Source organism: Labrus bergylta, chromosome 12 (genome assembly GCF_963930695.1).
Source record: "Labrus bergylta chromosome 12, fLabBer1.1, whole genome shotgun sequence".
Classification (NCBI taxonomy): Eukaryota; Metazoa; Chordata; class Actinopteri; order Labriformes; family Labridae; genus Labrus; species Labrus bergylta.
The window spans coordinates 1,144,283-1,164,874 of record NC_089206.1 but is presented as its reverse complement, the minus strand read 5'-3'; the positions used below and the strand labels follow the sequence as shown (position 1 = coordinate 1,164,874).

Below are 20,592 nucleotides of genomic sequence, written 5' to 3'. Positions count from 1 at the left end.
CAAAGCTTTAGCACACAGTCACACCATCCACACAGCTGATCCAGGATTTACTGTAGCATCTTCTACAGCACTAAAAGGTCATGTACAGGCAAACAGAGAGAAGGGAAAAGAAACAATCTGTGCTCTCAAATAACAAAGCAGTCTCAAATATTTTTGAGGAATTACAGCTAAAACAATTCTACTTTGCATACAGTACATCCTCTGATAAATAAAGTGAAGTACTTTGATTGCATTTCTGTGGTGTTCCTGTAGGTGACCATAATGCAGCCAGACTGAAGCAGCAGCTTGTGAAGGTGGACGCCATCATCTTGTCTTTGCAGTGCTGATTCTGAAGAGAACACCTTCACATAGGACTCAAAGGTAAAATGATCTCTCATATGATTGGACCGTGTTATTGTAACCGCTATCGGCATCAAAGTAATTTTAGTAACAATTTATAATCCTTCCTAAAATGTAAGGAAGACTAGCAGAAGATTTTAACAGCCTCTATGGTTCTGCAAGAAGTTCATGTTTAAATTGTTCTTCTTTCTGTCTTCAAGGAAATCAGTGCTCAAAGGAAACAGCAGTCCAGACTCTGATTCCAGCTCCGGTGAGGTTCTGCACACAAATTGGCTCTCTGATTATATGAGAATATTTAACATTAGTTTAATTCATCAGGCTGGCCCATGTGATGACAGTTTAAAATAATCTTAAATAGAAAGTGGCAGGAACACTTTTGTCTTAAAACATAAATTCATAAAGCTGATCATATTATTGGATTCATCATGTCTTATTATATATTTTGTTTTTCCTCATAAATAGTTCTCCTGTCTTAAAAACAAACTTTAGAACCTGAAGCTTAGCAGAACCTGAGGACAGATCTGATTTCAGGTCTGAGGCATAAACATCACAGTAAAATTCATTATACTTTACATTTAACTCTGTGATTGTTTTTCTTTATTACAGAAGATGCTCTCAGATTCAGATCCATCAGCAACACCTGACAACATGGAGGACTCGTCCCCTGACAACATGGAGGACTCGTCCCCTGACAACATGGAGGACTCGTCCCCTGACAACATGGAGGACTCGTCCCCTGAGTGTTTCCTGTCCTCTCTCGATGGACTTCTTCTCTTCAGTTATTAACTCTTGAAAACAGCAGCACAACATGCCAGACTGTTTGACAAGTCTGTGATTGAATAAATGGAAATGGAATCTCATACGTATCTTGCTATGCTTATTGGCTTTAAATGTTTAATATTAAATAAGTTTGAAGGCCATTTATCTCAGACGAGACCAGCTGAGCTCGTCTGTTAGCTTTGTTGTTGTCTTAGCTGTTGTTGGTCAAGAAGAAATGAATGTCAGTTCAAAGCCTTTTCAAATGTGAGCTATAAACTATTTTACTGTGACCAACACTTTGTAGTGCTCCAGTTAATCAGAGACAGTCAATTCAGATTTTAAAAAAGTTTATTTAAACATTTTATGAAAAGAAATCTTCAATTAACAACCCCTGGCTTCATTAACCATGTGGAAAATAAGTAAGGGAGACCATCAGGTCCAACTGCTGGGACATAGGAGAAAGTATAAAACATAATTTAACAAAAATCCAAACAAAAATCAAATAAAGTAAAGAGATCCTGGATGATTGTTTGACTGTTAAAATATGATGGAAAAGCAAATCCAACACAACCCTCTAGCATCTGGCCTTTCAAACACAGGGCAACATCATGTTAAGAAAAATAAATTAAATATTGACCAGGATCTCTGTGTTTTATCTGAGGATGACTATGGTAGCCTTCTCACTGTTCACTGTCACAAAGCTCCAGACTCTGTCCACCTTCTTCAGACGTCGATCAGCTCCTCTGGGTGATGGCAGAGAGGACTCTTCATCTGGGAGAGCTGCTGGTGTAAGGTCATTTCTCCCACAGTGGATGAGCAGGGCATCTGGCACAGGTGAAAAAAGGAGGAGGTTCCTTCAAACTATGTGACCCCAGCCTGACCTCTGTAACAGGTGTGGAGATGAAGGTTGAAATTAGTCATTTTTAGATTCTGTTGATTGTAAAATGGAAAAGAAAACATCACCTTTCTATTTAATATTTAGCTGGTGTATGACTCAGTGTGATTTTTATTTTTAGAAGACTGTATTGTTAACAACAGCTTGTTTTTACTCTTATGAAACTTCAAAACAATCACAGGATATAAACTTTTAACAGATGATTTTAACTTACACTTCACCTCTGTGGAAGATGTCAGACCAGCTGCTTTTATCTCTAATTTGCCTAAATGAAAACACAAAAAACAATAGATTTACTGTTCACTTAAATATATTAGAAAAGCAGACATGAATCACATTGCAGACTATCAGTTTCTAACAGAATACAACATATCTTACCACCTGTAGTCTAACCTATCTTAAATATAGCTTAAATATAGAACGATTTCATTAAAACCAGAGGACCCAGCAGCCCACATATTTTCAGTAATGATCAAAATAACTGGATTTTTTAAAAACACAGTGTGTTTAAATACTAGACTTTGAATACGGTAGTTTGTTGTACTTACACATTTCTTCATCGTAGACCAGCAGAGCGCTTTCGGCGTAGCTGGGCTGCGTAAGTCATCAGGGCAGTACGCTAAGTGGGCGGGGCGTGTTACCAGGGCTCCTCCCTCCGGACCCTACTGCGCAGACTCTGGCTCCAAATGACGTCAAAATCGCAAGATGGAAGCGCCCGTAAGGGGCGTATTTTGGCTTCAAGAATGTTGAGTGGGAACAGCTACAGTGCACCCCCACTGGTGGGAACAGCTACAGTGCACCCCCACTGGTGGGAACAGCTACAGTGCGCGCCCACTGGTGGGAACAGCTACAGTGCACCCCCACTGGTGGGAACAGCTACAGTGCGCGCCCACTGGTGGGAACAGCTACAGTGCGCGCCCACTGGTGGGAACAGCTACAGTGCGCGCCCACTGGTGGGAACAGCTACAGTGCGCGCCCACTGCTTCAGACTGGCAGAAGCAGGAAAGGAAACACTATAGGCTACCTGTGGTTGTCTCATTATTTCCCTGTTATTTACCGGTGAGTAGATGTCACCAATCACAAAAGTACATGTGGTCTATATTCTTCTTTAGCATGTGGAAGGTAACACCATCCTTTAGTGTGTGTCAGGATGTGTTTTAAATTTGTTTTGAAGGTTTTAAGGTAGTTTAGCTATGACGCTCATGAGCGCTGGCTCATCGCCACATTCATATATGTCTGTCATGGCTTGTCCCTAGCTCCCATGCTCTTTTGCTAGTTTTGTAAAGCTCCTGCATATCTCTTAAAGTAACCTTGGGTTCATGAAGACTGTTCGTTTTCATATTTTGTACTTATATTCATGTAAAAAGTGTAGCGCTAACTCCGCTAGCTTCGCTGTTTCTCTATGGGATTTCCCATGTTATTTGTTAGCATAATGCTAAGCGAGAATTGAACTTTTATTCAGTTAAACTGGAAACCTGTTTGCAACTGTATTGAATTGATAAGAAGCTCTTAAGTAGCAGAACTGAATTATTTTATATTTGTGAAAAGAATAATAACACACAGAAATGTTTTTGCATGTAATTAATGACAAGTATAAGTTTATGTATATTTCTGTGCATATTGTGTTGAAATATGGATAAAATGCTGTTTTTGAAGAAAGAAAAGAAAACGGAAATACAGTTTAAGTAAAACTGAAATACATAAACGTATGTATACAAATAAAGACTGGCAGAAGCTAAAAATAAAGCGAGTCCGAAAGCGTTCAGCCGTTGGATGCAGACTTAGTGTCAGTGTGTTCTAGTGATCAACACATCCGGTTGTGCTCTGCACGTTATTTCGTCAGAGGGCGTGGCTATGGCGTGCAAAAGTTTGATGTGCATTTTGGCAACTTGCCAAAAAAGTAAATGATTATATCTCTGCCATGCAGTGTTCAATCATATTAAAATTTCTCATACATGATACGGGACCTGCCCTGAACACATCCATGACTGACATTTTTTGCTTAGTCACAGTGCCACATGTTGACAACAGGAAGTTACTGCTTCTCAGTTAGCATTAGCCATTGCTATAAGGTAGCTCATTTCCCGCTCAGAATTGGTGGGGACCATTCAAACACCTTGGCCATACAACACTTTCAAGCTCAAACACCTACGTCCAACGCTCTCACCATACAGATCATCATTCGCCGTCAAACAGGAAGTGGTTGTAACTCTCATATACTTTGTCTGTCTCAAATTACACAGGTATGATCAGGGTTGGCCTCTGAACACATTGACATAACAATAGTCAACTTTAATCATAGCGCCTCCTACTGCAAGGAATAAGTACTACACAATGCTCAATTTGCTCCATATTTCATAGCTATCATGACAGTGCCAGCCTGAACTGCTCTACTTCAAAATTTTCTGTGATCTTCATTACGCTGCCTATTTCAGCATACCATAGTACGACTTTTACACGAATCGGACTGCACGGCCTGCTGCTCCATGTTCCGCTGCTGCTGCACTCCCGTGGCCGCGACACACCCCCCGACATGCACAGGGGTGCGAGGGCCCTTCATCACCGCTTGTGGTTTTAATTTGTTTTGTGACACTGTACGAAGAAAGACGTCTCACTCTGACACGTTATTAGCTTCTCTTTAAAGGAAGAATGTGCGACTTTCTTATTCCAGTAGATGTCGTCCTTGAGCACCAGCATGAAACCAAAACAAACTGCTGTTTGGCCACGCCTCCTCCATACTGAAGCCTTGCTCTCCTCCAGAGACACGCCTCCAACCCCTCTACACTCGCGTTCACACAAAGGACTCAAGCGCAAGCAGTGGACGAAATCTTCCTTTGCTGCATTGTTGTGTTAGCATGATAATGTTAGCGCTCTTTAGTTCGCTCATAGCTTCACATTGCATGTAAAAAATGCTTATGTGAGATTCAAATAATCAGTGAGTATGTTCTTCTTCTTCTCTCTAGTTCTTGACTAAAACAGCTTTTATACACAAGGTTGAGGAGCCGGCCGCCCCGTCCATGTAAACACGGCTCTGACAACAACACAGCCAGCGGGACTCGAGCTTCTCCCTCATTGTAGACAGTCAGGACTCAGAGACACATTTACACAGGATAGACTTGATCTCTGATGTATTTATGTCGCACATTCTTCTTTCAAAGCTTCTCTGCACAGCACAATCACTGCAAATCACTGCAAAGCACGAGTGTCAACGTTGGCTGGTGAGGGTGTTTTGCATGGTTACTTGTTTAGTTTGCATCCATCAGATCTCAGGAACCTGCCCCTGAACCAGGTTAACCGCTTGATCTGGATCACTTTGAACGATCAGTATTCGTCGTTTGCTTTGAGATCTAAACGCTGTTTTTTTCTGAAGAGCGACACAGCAGATCCAAACGTGCGTGTAAAAATAAATATAACTGTAAACTACTTACATGTCATCTGCTTTTAGTTACATTCAACAATCATCGTAAAATATGAGCTAACATAAACTACATTTCTCGTTGACTCCGCCCCCCTCTTACATCACTTCCTTCCACAAACAGGCCGCGCCCTCCACACGTTACAAGACACGCCCTCCACACGTTACAAGCCTCTCAAAGACCCCTGGGCCATTTTTTGAAACCACCTACTACATACTATCGAACATAGCATGCTGTATTTGCTACGCTCGCTGAGGACCTCTGCACGTCATCCTTGTTCCTGAGGATGACTACTGATAAGGGGCGGCAGTAGCTCAGTCTGTAAGGACTGGCGTTGGGAACCGGAGGGTCACCGGCTCAAGTCCCTATGCAGATCAAAGCTTGAGAGGTGCTAGATGACTTCCTGAGCTCTGAGTAGCACGCTCATGAAATTGAATTTCCCCTTGCAGGATCAATGAGGTATATCTTCTTCTTCTTCTTCTCCTAGTGGCTTACATTTCTCGCTCCGTCCACCATTTGGTTTAGAACTCAAGAAGCCTTTCAGAGGAGGCGAGGTGAAACGTTTTCAAGATCTTCAACCAAGTCCAGTTCCATTTGGATCAAGCTTTGAATTTACTGTGTTGGACAGTAGTCTGTAGTCTGACCCTCAGTCTGTAGTCTGACCCTCAGTCTGTAGTCTGACCCTCAGTCTGTAGTCTGACCTCCAGTCTGTAGTCTGACCTCCAGTCTGTAGTCTGACCTACAGTCTGTAGTCTGACCTACAGTATGCAGTCTGACCTCCAGTCTGCAGTCTGACCTACAGTATGAAGTCTGACCTCCAGTCTGCAGTCTGACCTCCAGTCTGTAGTCTGACCTCCAGTCTGTAGTCTGACCTCCAGTTTGCAGTCTGACCTCCAGTCTGCAGTCTGACCCCCAGTCTGCAGTCTGACCCCCAGTCTGCAGTCTGACCCCCAGTCTGCAGTCTGACCTCCAGTCTGTAGTCTGACCTCCAGGCCCGGCTTGGCTGGTTTCCGGTCTTGGAATGAGGAAGTAAACAGCCCAGCTAAAATCTAAACGTTAATTTAGGTTTTCACAATTTAGAGAGTAAACAAAGATAACTGTTGGTCTCTTTGTGTGGTTTGGTCCGAGTGTGGTTATTTCTTCTGTTATGATGGACGACGTCATTTCCATTTCTGACCTGCCGCTTTGCATTGTGGGAAACCGAACTCGAGAAACACTGGTCTGATGCAGATTGTAATCAATCCATCCACCTATTTTCGTCCGCTTATCCGATATCGGGTCGCCGTGGCAGCAGGCGCGGTAAATCAACCCAGACTTCCGTCTCTCCAGTAATGTTTTCCAGCTCCTCCTCCCGGGGCTTTCTGAGGCGTTCCCAGGTCAGACGGGATATTTAATCCCTAGAATAGTATAGTAGTATAGTGACAATAGTATAGAATAGTATAGCCTCTGAGCAGCGGGCCGTTTACGCGCACACAGCGGTTGTTAGTACGTATTTTCATGGATTCATTCATCTTGATAATTTTGTGGACATATCTTTAAATTGTGTCAACCATCTCACAGTAATTCTACTTTTGGGTCTGTGAAGCGTTAACCTTATATGGGTGAAGCACCTAAGTAGTAGCAGATCTATAAATGGATAGGAGCCAACTATATGTTGTCAGCAACTGTTTGACAGAGAGTCTACATCTGATACGTATACAAATCAGTGTCATGTCATCTTTATTGTTTTATAGTGATGTACCCAAATGGAAAGGAATTTGTGGGCTGTACCTTCTAGCAGAATATAAGCCACACTGTGTGATGAAGACTTGGCCATTTTGCCATTTTGCCATTTTTCCCATGATGGCCACTTTGCCAGTGATTGTCAACGATTGTGAGATCTTGGTCAGCATGGGTCAGCGATGGTCCGCACTTTGTCAGCCATGTGTGTTGTGTTTCTGTGTTGTCTGACCATGGCTGAATAAATCTAAGATGATCCACAGTCTGTTTCACGATTTCATAACTGTCCATCTCACACAGAAATAACCCCCACCTAACAGTGGCCGAACGTTGGCTAGCAGTTAGCTTAGAGTGGGTTAACAGTCGACTGACGGGGGGGCTTGTCTCAGCCTTTGTCTTGTTTTGTTTTTTGACTGCTGAACAGGAAGTGTTTTTTTTTTTAGGTGACAACTAAAAAACAGGAAACTATCTGTGAACTTTTCAAATTAAATCTTTCTTCCACGTCTCTGACTCCTCAGTTTTACACACTTTACAGTATTAGTATATATCAACAGTATTATAGCATACAGTCTGAGTGTACACACACACACACACACACACACACACACACACACACACACACACACACACACACACACACACACACACACACACACACACACACACACACACACACACACTCATACACACACACATGCAGTACAGCAGAAACCAGTTTCACTCTTTCAGAATAAGAGTTTTGTTCAGCAGGTTTCTTTCAGAATAAAATGGCTTCTTCAGATTAATAATGACACTAACACTGACGTTTAAACTGCAGCAGCTCTGAACACGTTAAAAACACGTTTAAAAACACGCTAAAACTCTGAGGTCATAAATGTGACGCTTCATCTCATCTTCAGTTTAAATTCGCTGATGAAAAATCACTCACTTCCTGTCACGTGATGATGATGTCACAACCTTCACCTGCTTGACTTCAAACTGATGATTCTCCCACAGCCTGTGATGTCATCAGTCCATTTCTATGATGTCATCACTGATGTCATACCGTTCAGTAAGTCAAACAACTTCAGGTTAACTCTAGACACCACGCCGCACACTGCAGGTGTGACTGTATCCAGGTGTTTCCATGACAACGAGGCTGCGTCAGAAGAATTCCGGGTTTTCCAGGATCCTGATAAAAGTCTTTTAAAAATCTGTGAAAAAGGAAGACAGACTTCACACCCACATCTCGTGTGCAATAAACTTCAAGTCATTCATCGGGTCGTGTGCTGTGGTGGATCTGTTGCCATTAGCAACAACATGCTGTTAACTGATTGGACGAGTGGTGAGTCTTTATTGCGTCTGTATGTCACACTTCCTGTTTCTCAGCAGCGGGTTCTCCTCCAAAAAGAGAAAAAAAGAATCCCCCATTCTTCTTCTTATCATTTCTACACAGTGTGTGTGTCAGTATTTCTACACAGTGTGTGTGTCAGTAGTTCTACACAGTGTGTGTGTCAGTATTTCTACACAGTGTGTGTGTCAGTAGTTCTACACAGTGTGTGTGTCAGTAGTTCTACACAGTGTGTGTGTCAGTATTTCTACACAGTGTGTGTGTCAGTATTTCTACACAGTGTGTGTGTCAGTAGTTCTACACAGTGTGTGTGTCCTGGCTCAACAGAGCAGTGACAAAAGAGGGAGACCACACATAGTCGGCAACATTATTCAAAGGAGTTTAATTAAATTATTAAATTAAACGGTGTTAGACCTGTGAGGTGTGTGTGTGTGTGTGTGTGTGTGTGTGTGTGTGTGTGTGTGTGTGTGTGTGTGTGTGTGTGTGTGTGTGTGTGAAGGAAGGTGATGGTGTCACGTTGGCCTCCTTTCCACACTTTGTTCTTCTTTATCTGAAAATTGCGGCATGTTTTAAAAGAAATGTGACTACATGTGTCAATAAATGTTTGCACACTGACTCAAAGTCTCTTCGACGAGCTCTGAGGAGACTTTACAGGAACAACTTAAAGCACTGTGCTGCCGTGGTTAGCGCTGTTTCCTCACAGCCTTAGACTTAGACAACTTTATTTATCCCAGAGGGCAATTCACAGTCCACCCAGACAATGCATACATTTACAAACAAACAAACAACAGCAGGAGATTAGTCAGAGACAGCGAGGAGGTTCCTGGTTTGAATCCCCGTCTGACAGGAGCCTCTCTGTATGGAGTCTGCATGTTCTCCCTGTGCATGTGTGTGTTCTCTATGTCTTCCTCCCACAGTCCAAAGACATGCTCGTTAGGTTAGGTATGAATGTGAGTGTGTCTGGTTGTCTGTCTCTATATGTCAGCCCTGTGATTGACAGGTGATCAGTCCAGGGTGTAACCCCGCCTCTCATCAGCTGCTATTGGCTCCAGCCCCCTGTGACCCTGAACGGCAAAAAACGGTATAGATAATGGATGCTTGGATGGAACAAGCCAGCTGTTTTTTTCTTTTTAAACAAATTTTAATAATGCATCGGACCTTTATAACGCTTTTCTAAATACTCAAAGGAGCTTAACAAAGAATAACAACAAAACAAAAACAACGAAGATATTGACTTTATTAATTCCAGAGGGGAAATTCTGGTTTACACTCCATTATTGAGAGACATGCTTCTTTCACACATAGTCCCAGATTACACACATAAGCACAAACGGGACCTGAAGGTGGAATATACATACTATACATTCAAAATACGGTACAAGTAGAAAAGTAGCTCTAACCTGAAGCAAACAGTAGAGGCGACACTTTTGTAGTTAATTAAGGATCAATATTTACAAGTTGTTGCTGTTGTTTTCTTTTTTATTGCTGTTGTTTTTGTTATTGTATTATTTAGAATCTGTCGCTCATTTATGTATTTATTTATAATATTGAAAAGATACAAATATAAACTACAAAAAAATATTTTCATATTATATTACACTTTATAATAATCTTAATTTACAAATATAATACAAGCTAGCTGAACAGATGGAGAGGGGTTGGGATTTAATAAGTGTTTACTTCTTCCCATGTCACTTAAAATAGCTGAATTATACTTTCCACTGTTTGTAATTATTGTTTATTTTCTGTTTTTTTTTTTATGTTCACCTTCGTTTTACGTTACATGTTCAGAATAAACAAATCAAATCCAAATCAGTTAAATCAGATCAAATTTAACAGATGTTAATATTTTCAATCTTAGCTACAGTTATTTAATGTATGATGTAAAATGTGACAGTGGAAGCAATGAAGCTTATTAAAGGTCACATATGATGCTAAATCCTCTTCACCATGTTCCTCTACCTCTAATATGTGTCTCTAGTCTGTCTACAAACTCCCCAATGATGAGAAAAGTCCATCCTCTCCGTCTTCTGCCTGCTCCACTTTTCAGAAAATGTATGCTCAAACAGGCCGTTTGGAGAGTTTCCCTTCATGACATCACAAAGGGCAGTAGCCCCTCCCCCAGGTGGGTGACACTCCCACAGCTAGGTGTTTGTTCTGCCCTCTCAGTCTGCCTTCTCACCGTAAACAATAGGACATGGAGCGAGAAAGACCGAGTACACCCTAGACCTTCCAGAGAGGGGGCGTGGTCAGACACAGCTCATTTACATATTTAAAGGTACAGACACAGAAACAGCCTGTTCTGAGTAGGGCTGAAATAGAGGGGTTTATTGACATGATCAAATACAGGATCAGAGTGGATTTAGAACAAGAAACTTCACACACATGTTTTGAGGAGCTCTGAGACTTATTGACACTGAAGAAGAAGAGGAGGATATGTCACCTCTTACGGCCAATCATCTTGGGCATCGCTCACATCAGAGCTCACATCTCTCGAGGTGATGAGTAGTTGACATTGTCAGATCGTCCACTGGGGGCGATGTTGAGCGAGGCGGTCGTAGCATTGGTAAAATTCAACTCAGAGTAGGTGATGTTACCAGAGTCATCTTCAGCCTGGGTAAAGAAAGACAAAATAAAAATAAGTCAGCAATGAATCTGTTGCAGAGACAAGTGGTCTCTGTCCTTTCTCTAAAATAAAGATTTAAAACAGTGCGTAGAATCCATACTAAAAGTCGTCTTTTGTGTGGCTTGGTGGGTTAGATGACTCAGTCCTTGAACATCCGTGTCCATGTAACAATAAAGCTTCAGTAGATCGACATACACTCATCCTATAAGAACTTGAACGCTAACAAAACACCAGGCTGGGTGTTTCCCTCTGTAGGCTGCACAGGCTGATTACCTCCTCATCTACTTGTACCTTCCCCCAAAACACCATAAAACGTGTGCCACACACAAAAACTTACTGCATGATGAGACCTGGCTCTAGTGACAGTGCTGTATTCATGGTCGATTTCTACTCCATTCGGTTTGGTGTACACAGCGTGTTCGTAAGGAAGGGATCCTCTCCGTTTGTCCTCCCTCAGGTCCTCATATGCTCGGTTGGTCTGCAGGACAAACATTACATTTTGATTGTAGTTAAAAGAGCTTGTTCAATAAACTCCAGTAATTATAATCATGGCTGAAATGTCCTCACTCTCACCTCTGTGACAGATGTGAACTCTGTTTCCATTGGAGTTTCTAAAAAAGCAGAATGTGTTTAGAGAATGACACAAGACTGAAACACACAGTATTTAATTGGACCCATCACTGATAAACACGTTCTGCTTTGCCTTAAAGGCTTTATGTGATGTTTTGATCCAGCAGATGTCGCCCTTGAGCTCCAGCATGAAACCAAAACAACTTGCGCTGCATTGTTGTGTTAGCATGCTAATGCTAGCGATCTTTATTATGCTTGTATCTTCACACTGCATGTAAATTTACCTGAAATGAGCGTGATCTAGAAACACAGTTAAGCAGTGAGTACAGTATGTTATTCTTCTTTTCTCGAGTCCCTCAATTAAACAACTTTTATACGTGAGGGGAGGAGTCAGCCGGCCGTCCAGCTATCGGCTGTGAACGCTCTCTACTCATTTTTTTTTTCTCATTTAAAGTTTTTTTATTTAAGTTCAACTTTAAAGACAGCTTACAGTATGCATTAACATTTTTTCTTTTTGTTCAGATATTTGCAACATCCGACAAAAAATAAAATAAAATAATAAAATAAATAAAATTTAAAAAAAGACAGAAAAAATATATAAATAAATAAAAACAGACAGCGAACAACAACAAAAACTAATCACAGGACCATAACATGTGGAAAAAGGTTCCCTTAAATCGATTACAATGCCAACACAGATCAGACTTAGATGAGTCCATCTTATTAAGTCGAACCGGTGTAAAGTATAGTCGATGTATACAATGATAATTAATCATCTTGTTTTTAACTGATTTGGAAACTGAGTGGAGTGTTTTCCAAATATGTTCCCATGTCTGAGGATCCAGGGATTTACCTATATCTAACTCCCAGTTCCGTTGTGTTGCTCTCCAACAATCATCTAGTGATCTATTTAAAAGTTTGTACACCTTGGAAGCAATTTTCTCTCCTTCACTTATTGTTTTCTTTAGAGTTATTTCTGTTTCGTTCATTTTGGGTATGGTTACTGCCTCTCCTAAGTGCCTAGACAGCTGAGACCTTATTTGCATGTATAACAGAAAGTCTTTATTCTCTATGCCACATGTGGTTTTCATCTCGTCGAACGTTTTCAGTTTTCTGCTATGCAAAGTTCTCAAGTCATCTAGTATAGCAATTCCTTTAGCCTCCCAGTTGTCATTCCTCATAGGCCTACCATCCAGAGTAAACCCGTAGTTGTTCCAAATGGGAGCATTTGGGGATGTTTTTGCTGTAAAGCTCAAAGACTTCTGTAAAACTTTAGCGATGTCACAGGAAAACTGGATTAATGGATTGCCTATAATTCTACAGGAGGGGCTATACCAAAGGCCCTGCATAGATATCTTTACCTTTAATTAGTTTATGATTTCATTTTCTATATTTTCCCATCTTGTTTTTCTTAAACCTGAGCCATAACCCCAGCTAAGAGGATAGCGTGAGTTGAGGGCAAGGTAATAATTGTATACATCTGGTAATCCAAGACCACCTGACTTCCTGTCAATATACAACTTCTTTCTGCTTACCCTTGGGGTCTTATCTCTCCAGATAAAATTATGGAAGAGCTTATTTATTTCTTTAAAGAGTCCCCTATCTACAGAGAGTGGTAGCACTACAATGAGGTATGTTATTCTAGGTAACACATTCATTCTTAATGTGTCTATCCTTCCCCATATAGTCAGTGGCAGAGACTTCCATCTCTCTAAGTCATGGTTTATGTTGGTTATAAGATTTCTAAAGTTAATATACATATATCAGATTTCAGAGTTACTCCTAAGTATTTCATTCCTTCAGGGGACCATTTAAATGGTAAGTTGTTAATGTGTATCTTATGGCAATGAACGTTCAGCGGTAGGGCTTCGGACTTTTCCCAATTAATCTTGTAACCTGACAGAGTTCCAAATTCCTTTACAGTGTCTAAAGTGTACTTAAGGGAATGTGGTGGGTCAATTAACGTGAGAAGAATATCATCAGCAAACAGGCTAATCTTCAGTTCTGTTAAGGGGGCTGTAATACCTCTAATATTTGGGTGGGTCCTGATCATCTCTGCCAAGGGTTCCAGGGATAAAACAAAAAGCAAGGGGCTCAATGGGCACCCTTGTCGGGTACCTCTTTTGATTTCAAATGGGTCAGATAGTAAGCCATTGGTAGTGATTCTGGCTTTAGGCGCGGTGTATATCATTGAGACAAGTTTCAGAAAGTTGGGTCCAAAACCGTATTCCCTAAGAGTCCTAAAAAGGTAATCCCACTCTATGCGGTCAAATGCCTTTTCAGCGTTGAGGGATACAGTAATGACTGGTTCAGTTATTAATTTGGCATAATGCATTATGTGGAATAATTTCCTCATGTTATCCCCTATTTGTATTGATTTCACAAACCCTATTTGATCTACGTGAACAAGCTTAGGTATAATTTGGTCCATTCTCCTAGCAAGTATTTTAGCATATATCTTTCCTTCAGAATTAATCAGAGAAATTGGTCTGTAACTGCCACACTGTAAAGGGTCTTTGTTAGGTTTGGGTAAAAGTGTTATAAGTAATGATTGAGTTGTTTCTGGCAGGCGGCCTCCATCCTTAGCTTCGTTGAAAAGCTTTTGAATCTTGCCAGCAAGCTGGTCCACAAACATTTTGTAAAAGTTAATACTATATCCATCATCTCCTGGGGTCTTGCCACTACTCAGACATTTGATTGCATCTCTGATTTCACCTTGGGAAATGTCCTCTTCCGATAATTTAGGCATCTTTATTTTACTAAAGAACTTATCTAATTTATCTGGGGACGTTGTAATTTCGGGCAAATACAAGTTCTTATAAAATTTCTGAAATCTATTATTTATCTCCTGAGGTGACTTCAGCACCGCTGCATTTTTAGATTTAATTGCAGGGATGATCCGAGAGGCTCGAGCTTTCTGCAGTCTATAGGCTAAAAGTTTTCCAGCCATCACCATTTTCAAAGTATTTAGCCTTCAATCGGTACAAGTCAAATTATTTGTAATAATAATCTGTTTTTTTGTTTAATAGATCTTTGACTTCCAGTTTAACCTTCATCAATTCCGTATATATCTGGTCATCTTTTGGTTTGGCTTTATGGGCTGATTCTAATCTGGATAACACCTCTGTTAATTTTTGCATTCTTGCTGCCCTTTCTCTCTTTTGTTTGGAGGCAAAGCTAATTAATCAGCCCCTACAAGTAACTTTGTAGGCTTCCCACACTGTCGAGAAGCAGTTTACACTTTTCTCATTAGCCTCAAAAAATAGCTGTGTTTCAGTGTTAATAAATTCGACAAGCTTCTTGTTAGCTAGAAGTGAGTTGTTAAGCTTCCATAATGATGGTTTGATGAAATATGTGGAGGGGGAAAATGACAGAGTTTTTGGGCAGTGATCGCTGTAAACCATGTTCAATATGTCAGTAGACCATACATTGGAGAGAACATTCTGTGTAACCAAAAATGCATCAATTCTTGAATAGGATTGGTGCCGATTCGAGTAAAAAGTATAATCCCTGTTTTCTGGATTCAGTAATCTCCAAGCATCGAAGAGACCCATGTTTTTACAAAAATCATTGAGTGCTGCCGAGGATGCTTGGTCAGATGGTAGCGGTTTCTCACTTCTGTCCATTTCAGGTTTAAAAACAGAATTAAAGTCCCCTCCTACTATAATAGGTTTCCCTGAATATTCTGTAAATATAGTACTGAGTTTACTAAAGAAGCCTACAGAATCTCCATTTTGACCATATACACTTGCAATGACAATGGGTTCATTATATAGTAATCCTTCAATGATAACATATCTACCTTCAGTGTCAATATTAGAACTTTGAATGACAAATTAAGTTTTTTTATGAATAAAGATAGTCACGCCTCTGTTTTTACTGTTAAACGATGAGTGATACACCTGTCCAACCCATTTTTGTTTCAGTTTACTAGCTTCTGTTTGTGTTAGGTGGGTCTCTTGTAGTATAGCTATTTCAATTTGGCTAGATGACATAAAATCCTTGTACGTTTAGTTGGATTATTCAGCCCACCTACATTCCATCCAGTGACTGTGATACTATTTAATACTGATGTGTTTGTTATTCGTGACATGAGTAGTCAGTTGAAAACATTTTGTAATATTTCCCTCAATCTTAACCCCCAAAAATACTTTATAAAGTTTGACCTCACATTTAAGACATACAAATACAAAACTAATAACACAATCTTCACCGTTAGAAGAGAAAAGGACATCTAAACATGAAAGGAACAGTAAGCTGCAAACAGCAGTTGCAAAAATAACCAACTGGTTGTAAAAATAAAAAATAAACCTATGTAGGTCTGTAAATGCCACTGATAAGTCTAGGCAACCTGAACTTGTCTCCAGTTAAAGTGGAACAGATATTAAACCCTTTGGGATTCAGTTGGTTAAAAATTAAGAAGAAAGAGAGAAAGAAAAGGCAAGAGCTATCATGGCTGGGTTTTGCATACCAAGGAACCAGCTATTAATAAAGTAAACAATTATCTCAAGAATAGATCAAGTGTCGCTATGTAAGGTTAAACTGCAAATACGATTTTAATGTTAAAGTGCAGTTATTATATGACGTCAGCCCACATGAGAGCGTCTATTCAGGTTCCGGGGCCACTGTTTACCTCGGAGTTGTACTCACATGGCTACCGCTGTTCATTCAACTTCTAAGTGCAGTTCATTCAAAGCGGATATCGGGAAGCAAACTTGAGAGGCCGGACTTAGCTTCTTTTGCATTGTCGTAGTTGTACTTCTTTTTATCCATGATGACCATAAGCTTTGCAGGAAATAGCAGCCGGTACGGAAGATCGACACGGTGTAGAGCTGTTTTAATGGGATTGTATTCTGCCCTCCTCTGGGATACGGTTACAGAGTAATCTTGAAAAATGAAGAAACGCCGCGACTTGTATGACAATTCCCCCTTCCTTCTGGAGGCATGGAGGATGTTCTCTTTATCCTGGAAGCGGAGCAGGCGGATGATAATGGGGCGAGGTTTCCCGTTGCTATCCCTTGGTGGTCTACATCTGAAATTCGCTGTTCTGCGGTAGTGATGCAGTTGGTAAGAGAAGCTAGTTCAGACTCGATTCTTGCTGTTGTCGCCTGTATTGTTGGTAGATGGATGTTTATTTTTTCTTGGACTGAGGTGATCTCTTGTATGATCTTTTCGGCCCACGGGGGGCAAGGTTCTTCTTCAGCTTGTTCGTTCACCTTGTCTTCCAGAGAATGTCCATCGCCATCTTTGCTTGGCGACTTGCTAGCTAACTTGTTGAAAGTTTGGCTCGGTTTTGTTCCTCTTCTTGATGAGCGTTCGTTGTTTGCCATGTTTCCAATCTCAGTTCAATCAAATAAGAGTTTATAGAATAGTTTTTCTGTAGCTCGTTGAAAGGGCTTTGTTATATATTTTTAGCTAAAACTGGAGAGCTCGTTCGAGAAGCGTCCTACTCCACCAGGATCATCACGAGACGCTCTCTCATTGAAGACGCTGTCACTTAGAAAAAAAACACTAGGTGGATATGGGGAATAAAAAATATCCAAAGATTGGAAAGCCAAAAAAACAGCCCGGGCCGTCTGACCAAAAAAGGAGCTATGTATTGCATCCCTAACATGTACGTTATGTACATGTTACATGTACACGTTATGTACATTATGTGTTCCTGTTAGGCGCCAAGCTAACCAAGCTAACCTGACAACTTAAATTTCATTTTAGGGTGCACTCACATTAGGGGTAAAGGGGGCTTAGGTTGGACTTGGTGAGTTTAACTGTCTGTGCTCAAAACTATGACAAGTTGATTTTATATTGTTCATTTCATTATTAGCCAGACTGAATGACGACAGACTCCCTGAAATCAAAGTTCATCTTTCCCTTCAGAAACTATTCTGGTGACTTTTTAAATTGTTTATTTATTTTGAATCATGTATGATATAATTATTTATATATATTAAAAAAAGATCCTGGACCTCCTCCTAGTTCTGATGTGTGAGAGTTTGACACATGCAGTGTGTGGATGTACCTGTTGTCGTTGTTCCAGACTGCTTGGTGGGTATCGGGGTCTCAGCTCCATGGTTGCTCGGTGTTGTCGCTGCTAAAGGGACTGATGTTGAGGGTATTAAATTACGTTTTGGTGTTGTTGGGACTGTGAACAAAGAAAGCATATGAACACGTATGAAGGAATCCTGATGAGACGACCTGTACACTACTCTGTGTGTATTTTTTAAATCACAGTGATGGGAAGATAAAAATATCAGCAGCTGTCTGTGAAAACTTAAAGATGCTCTCGACTGACATACAAAACATTTTCATTTCACTTTAAGAAGAAACTCACCGTCTGCGACAAAGACCTCGTATGTGTACGAAAGATCACGGAACCCATATCTTGTCAGACCACATGTGTACCGTCCTGAGTCAGACTGGGTCAGCTGTGAGATGCTCACATACACAAATCCTCCAGTTTCAAATTGTGCATATCTGATGGAATATCTGCCAGTCTGCACTGTTTGATCAGTTGTTTCAATTAAATTGTCCAAACATCTGTCCTTGCAGAAGAATGCACTTCTCAAATCGAGAGTTGAAGAGAAGAAGCATGCTGCTGTGAAATTCCCTCCAGTTGTTGCTCTGACAGGTTGTCTTCTGTTTCCTTCCAGCCGTGCTGTCAAAAGAGAAGAGGAATAAACTCTTACAAAGTGTATGAATCTATTTCAGTCAATGACGAGGCGATGCCTACGAGCTAGTTCAGACAGTTATGTTTTGCATCCCCTTCAAGAAATCACAACAATATACAGTCACATACTGGGAGCTGCCCAGTTGAACCAGTCTGTAAAAGAAGTCTGTGGCCTTCAGTAGTTTATCAGTTGTTGTCATAGTTCAGCTGTTCAGGAAACATTTTCAGGGTTTTTAGTACAAACTTACTGTCTACAACGATGATTTCAATGTCTGTGAATGAAGCTGATGATAAAGATGAACCAAGACCACACCTATAGCGTCCGGAGTCAGACTTGGTCAGCTGTGAGATTTTCACAGAAACATCTCCGGATCGTGTTTGTTGTCTCCTCTTCCATTCAATGCTGAATCTGCCTTCTTGAGCGCTGACACGAGATGTTTGTATGATGATCTTCCGTCTACATTCTTCTCTGCAGAAAAACTTTCTAGTTGTTTCTTGAGAAGTCGAGCATCTGACTTCCACATTTTCCCCTACAGGTACTGCGTAGAAATCTATCGCTTCTGCACTAATGACACCAAAATTTTCATCCTGCAGAGCTGTTAAGAAATGAATAATCAGAAGTTACTGTCTTTACATCCTGCCACCACATGTTCCTGCTGCACGTTTAACTCTTCCCTTTCACGTTTGCATCTATAGCCATAATAAGTAAGAGTAATAAATGTTGTACAGTAAAACCCCAAACTTTCAACAGCAACTTCTGTTAAAATCATAATTCCCATTTTTCAAAAAAGAAAAATGACAAAGCTCTTAAAGATCTTTTCACTCATTTCAAAGGCTATCAAAGCCCTTGAGCCTCTTTTGACACATTTTTAAATAGTTTTGCAACAGTCCATAATTTTAACCACTTTTCAATGCAATCATTCCAAAATGATTTAGAAAGCAGCAGGTCAGTTGTGCAAGTCATTCCCACATTACTGCACTGTTTGTTTTTAAATGCTAGTGGTGATGTTTTGGCTGTGATGCTCTGGTTTCTATAAGTATGTAGTTTTAAAATTAACCTTTAAAATCTCCTTCATGCTGCACATTGTTGAAACTTAAAATCAGGATAAAGTACCCAAACATGCTAACTCAGTTACAGGCAGAGCACGTCAACATTTCAATATGTCACTTAAAGAACTCGACTTTGGAAGACACTCATTGGTTGTGAATTACTCGGACAGCTGAAGCCTCATTTTAACTTTGGTTATAAACGTTAAAATCATTTGTCCACATGAGGACTAACTAACCCCACACTGAGGGTCATCGTTCCTCAACAAATGATTACAGTAAGAACTGTGTACATACTGTATTTACTGCATTATTTAAGGACATAATCATCATGTTGAACCATTAAAACACTCAGTAACCAATAATAAACCAATTAAAAAACAACAAATAACAACAAAGAAAGTGACTAAAAGAAAATAGAAAAATACTCACAGAGGAAGAAGAAGAAGATCACAGTGTGATGGACTTCCATGTTCAAGACTCTAATGATTTTCTACTTCTGCTTCTTCTTCACTTGAAAACCAGGAACTTCTCGTTTCTTTTTGGCACACCTCCTCTTAAGAACACACACACACACCACACATACACACGCACTCTCACACACACACACACACTGTGTTTCACTGAATTGGAGGTTATTTTTGTGGGTCCCCACACTATGAGTGGGCCGTCCTTTTTTGGATTCCACAATGACATAAAGACAAACACACACACACACACACACACACACACATTTCTTCACCCGGGTCCGTATGTGCAGGCGCAGATGAGACGCCAGCGGACTGCAGCAGGTCATTTCCGACCCGACAGCGCCGTCAGATTCGTCGGTAAAATGCTGAGATTATCCGGTTCGTAGAGACTTCATGGACACAAAGACGACTGCACCTGCACCACTACCTGATGTGTGAGTCAGTGAGGAGTTCACGCCAAAGTCTTCTAAAGCCTCACCCGATCTTCTTCTTTTTGGTGTTTTCTTGTGGTTAGCAAACAATGTGTTGATGCATTACTGCCACCAACTGGTATGAAGTGTGGATCAGGAACTACGTTCACTTGATCTTTTCTTTTTCAACAACTTTATTTAAATCCCAAAGAAGTTAAAAAAACATTATCCCAGTTTTAATTCAGTGTTCCTGTTAAATGTTCATCTGCCAAATATATTTTAATAAAGCGTTACCATTAGGTTTACATCTAAATAACCATCCTGCACTCAGGGGCCTTTACTAA

General features: G+C 40.5%; 1 protein-coding gene and 1 long non-coding RNA gene across 2 annotated transcripts; one reads left to right on the top strand and one right to left on the bottom strand.

Moving 5' to 3' along the window:
• On the top strand, positions 1–1,199 carry LOC136181154 (uncharacterized). Its single transcript, XR_010667559.1, has 3 exons — positions 1–360; positions 540–589; positions 946–1,199. It is a non-coding gene; the product is annotated as an uncharacterized lncRNA (long non-coding RNA).
• An 8,478-nt stretch (positions 1,200–9,677) lies between these two features.
• LOC136181038 (polymeric immunoglobulin receptor-like) lies at positions 9,678–19,840 on the bottom strand. The gene is made up of 7 exons (XM_065961143.1): positions 19,801–19,840; positions 18,570–18,917; positions 17,986–18,309; positions 17,674–17,796; positions 11,658–11,695; positions 11,422–11,562; positions 9,678–11,071 (listed from the first exon to the last, which is right to left on the bottom strand). Exons 1-7 carry the CDS (start codon positions 19,838–19,840, stop codon positions 10,943–10,945), a joined length of 1,143 nt encoding a protein of 380 aa, XP_065817215.1. The 3' UTR covers positions 9,678–10,942.
• Positions 19,841–20,592: the final 752 nt, after the last annotated feature.

Bases quoted from the DNA above. Each gene is read 5' to 3' on its own strand.
- LOC136181038 (XM_065961143.1), bottom strand. From the start codon at position 19,840: ATGGAAGTCCATCACACTGTGATCTTCTTCTTCTTCCTCT. The intron at 17,797-17,985 runs GTGAGTTTCTTC...CTTTGTTCACAG, and splicing joins CGAGGTCTTTGTCGCAGACG to TCCCAACAACACCAAAACGT. The intron at 11,696-17,673 runs GTACATCCACAC...CTGCTTTTTTAG, and splicing joins GTCTGGAACAACGACAACAG to AAACTCCAATGGAAACAGAG.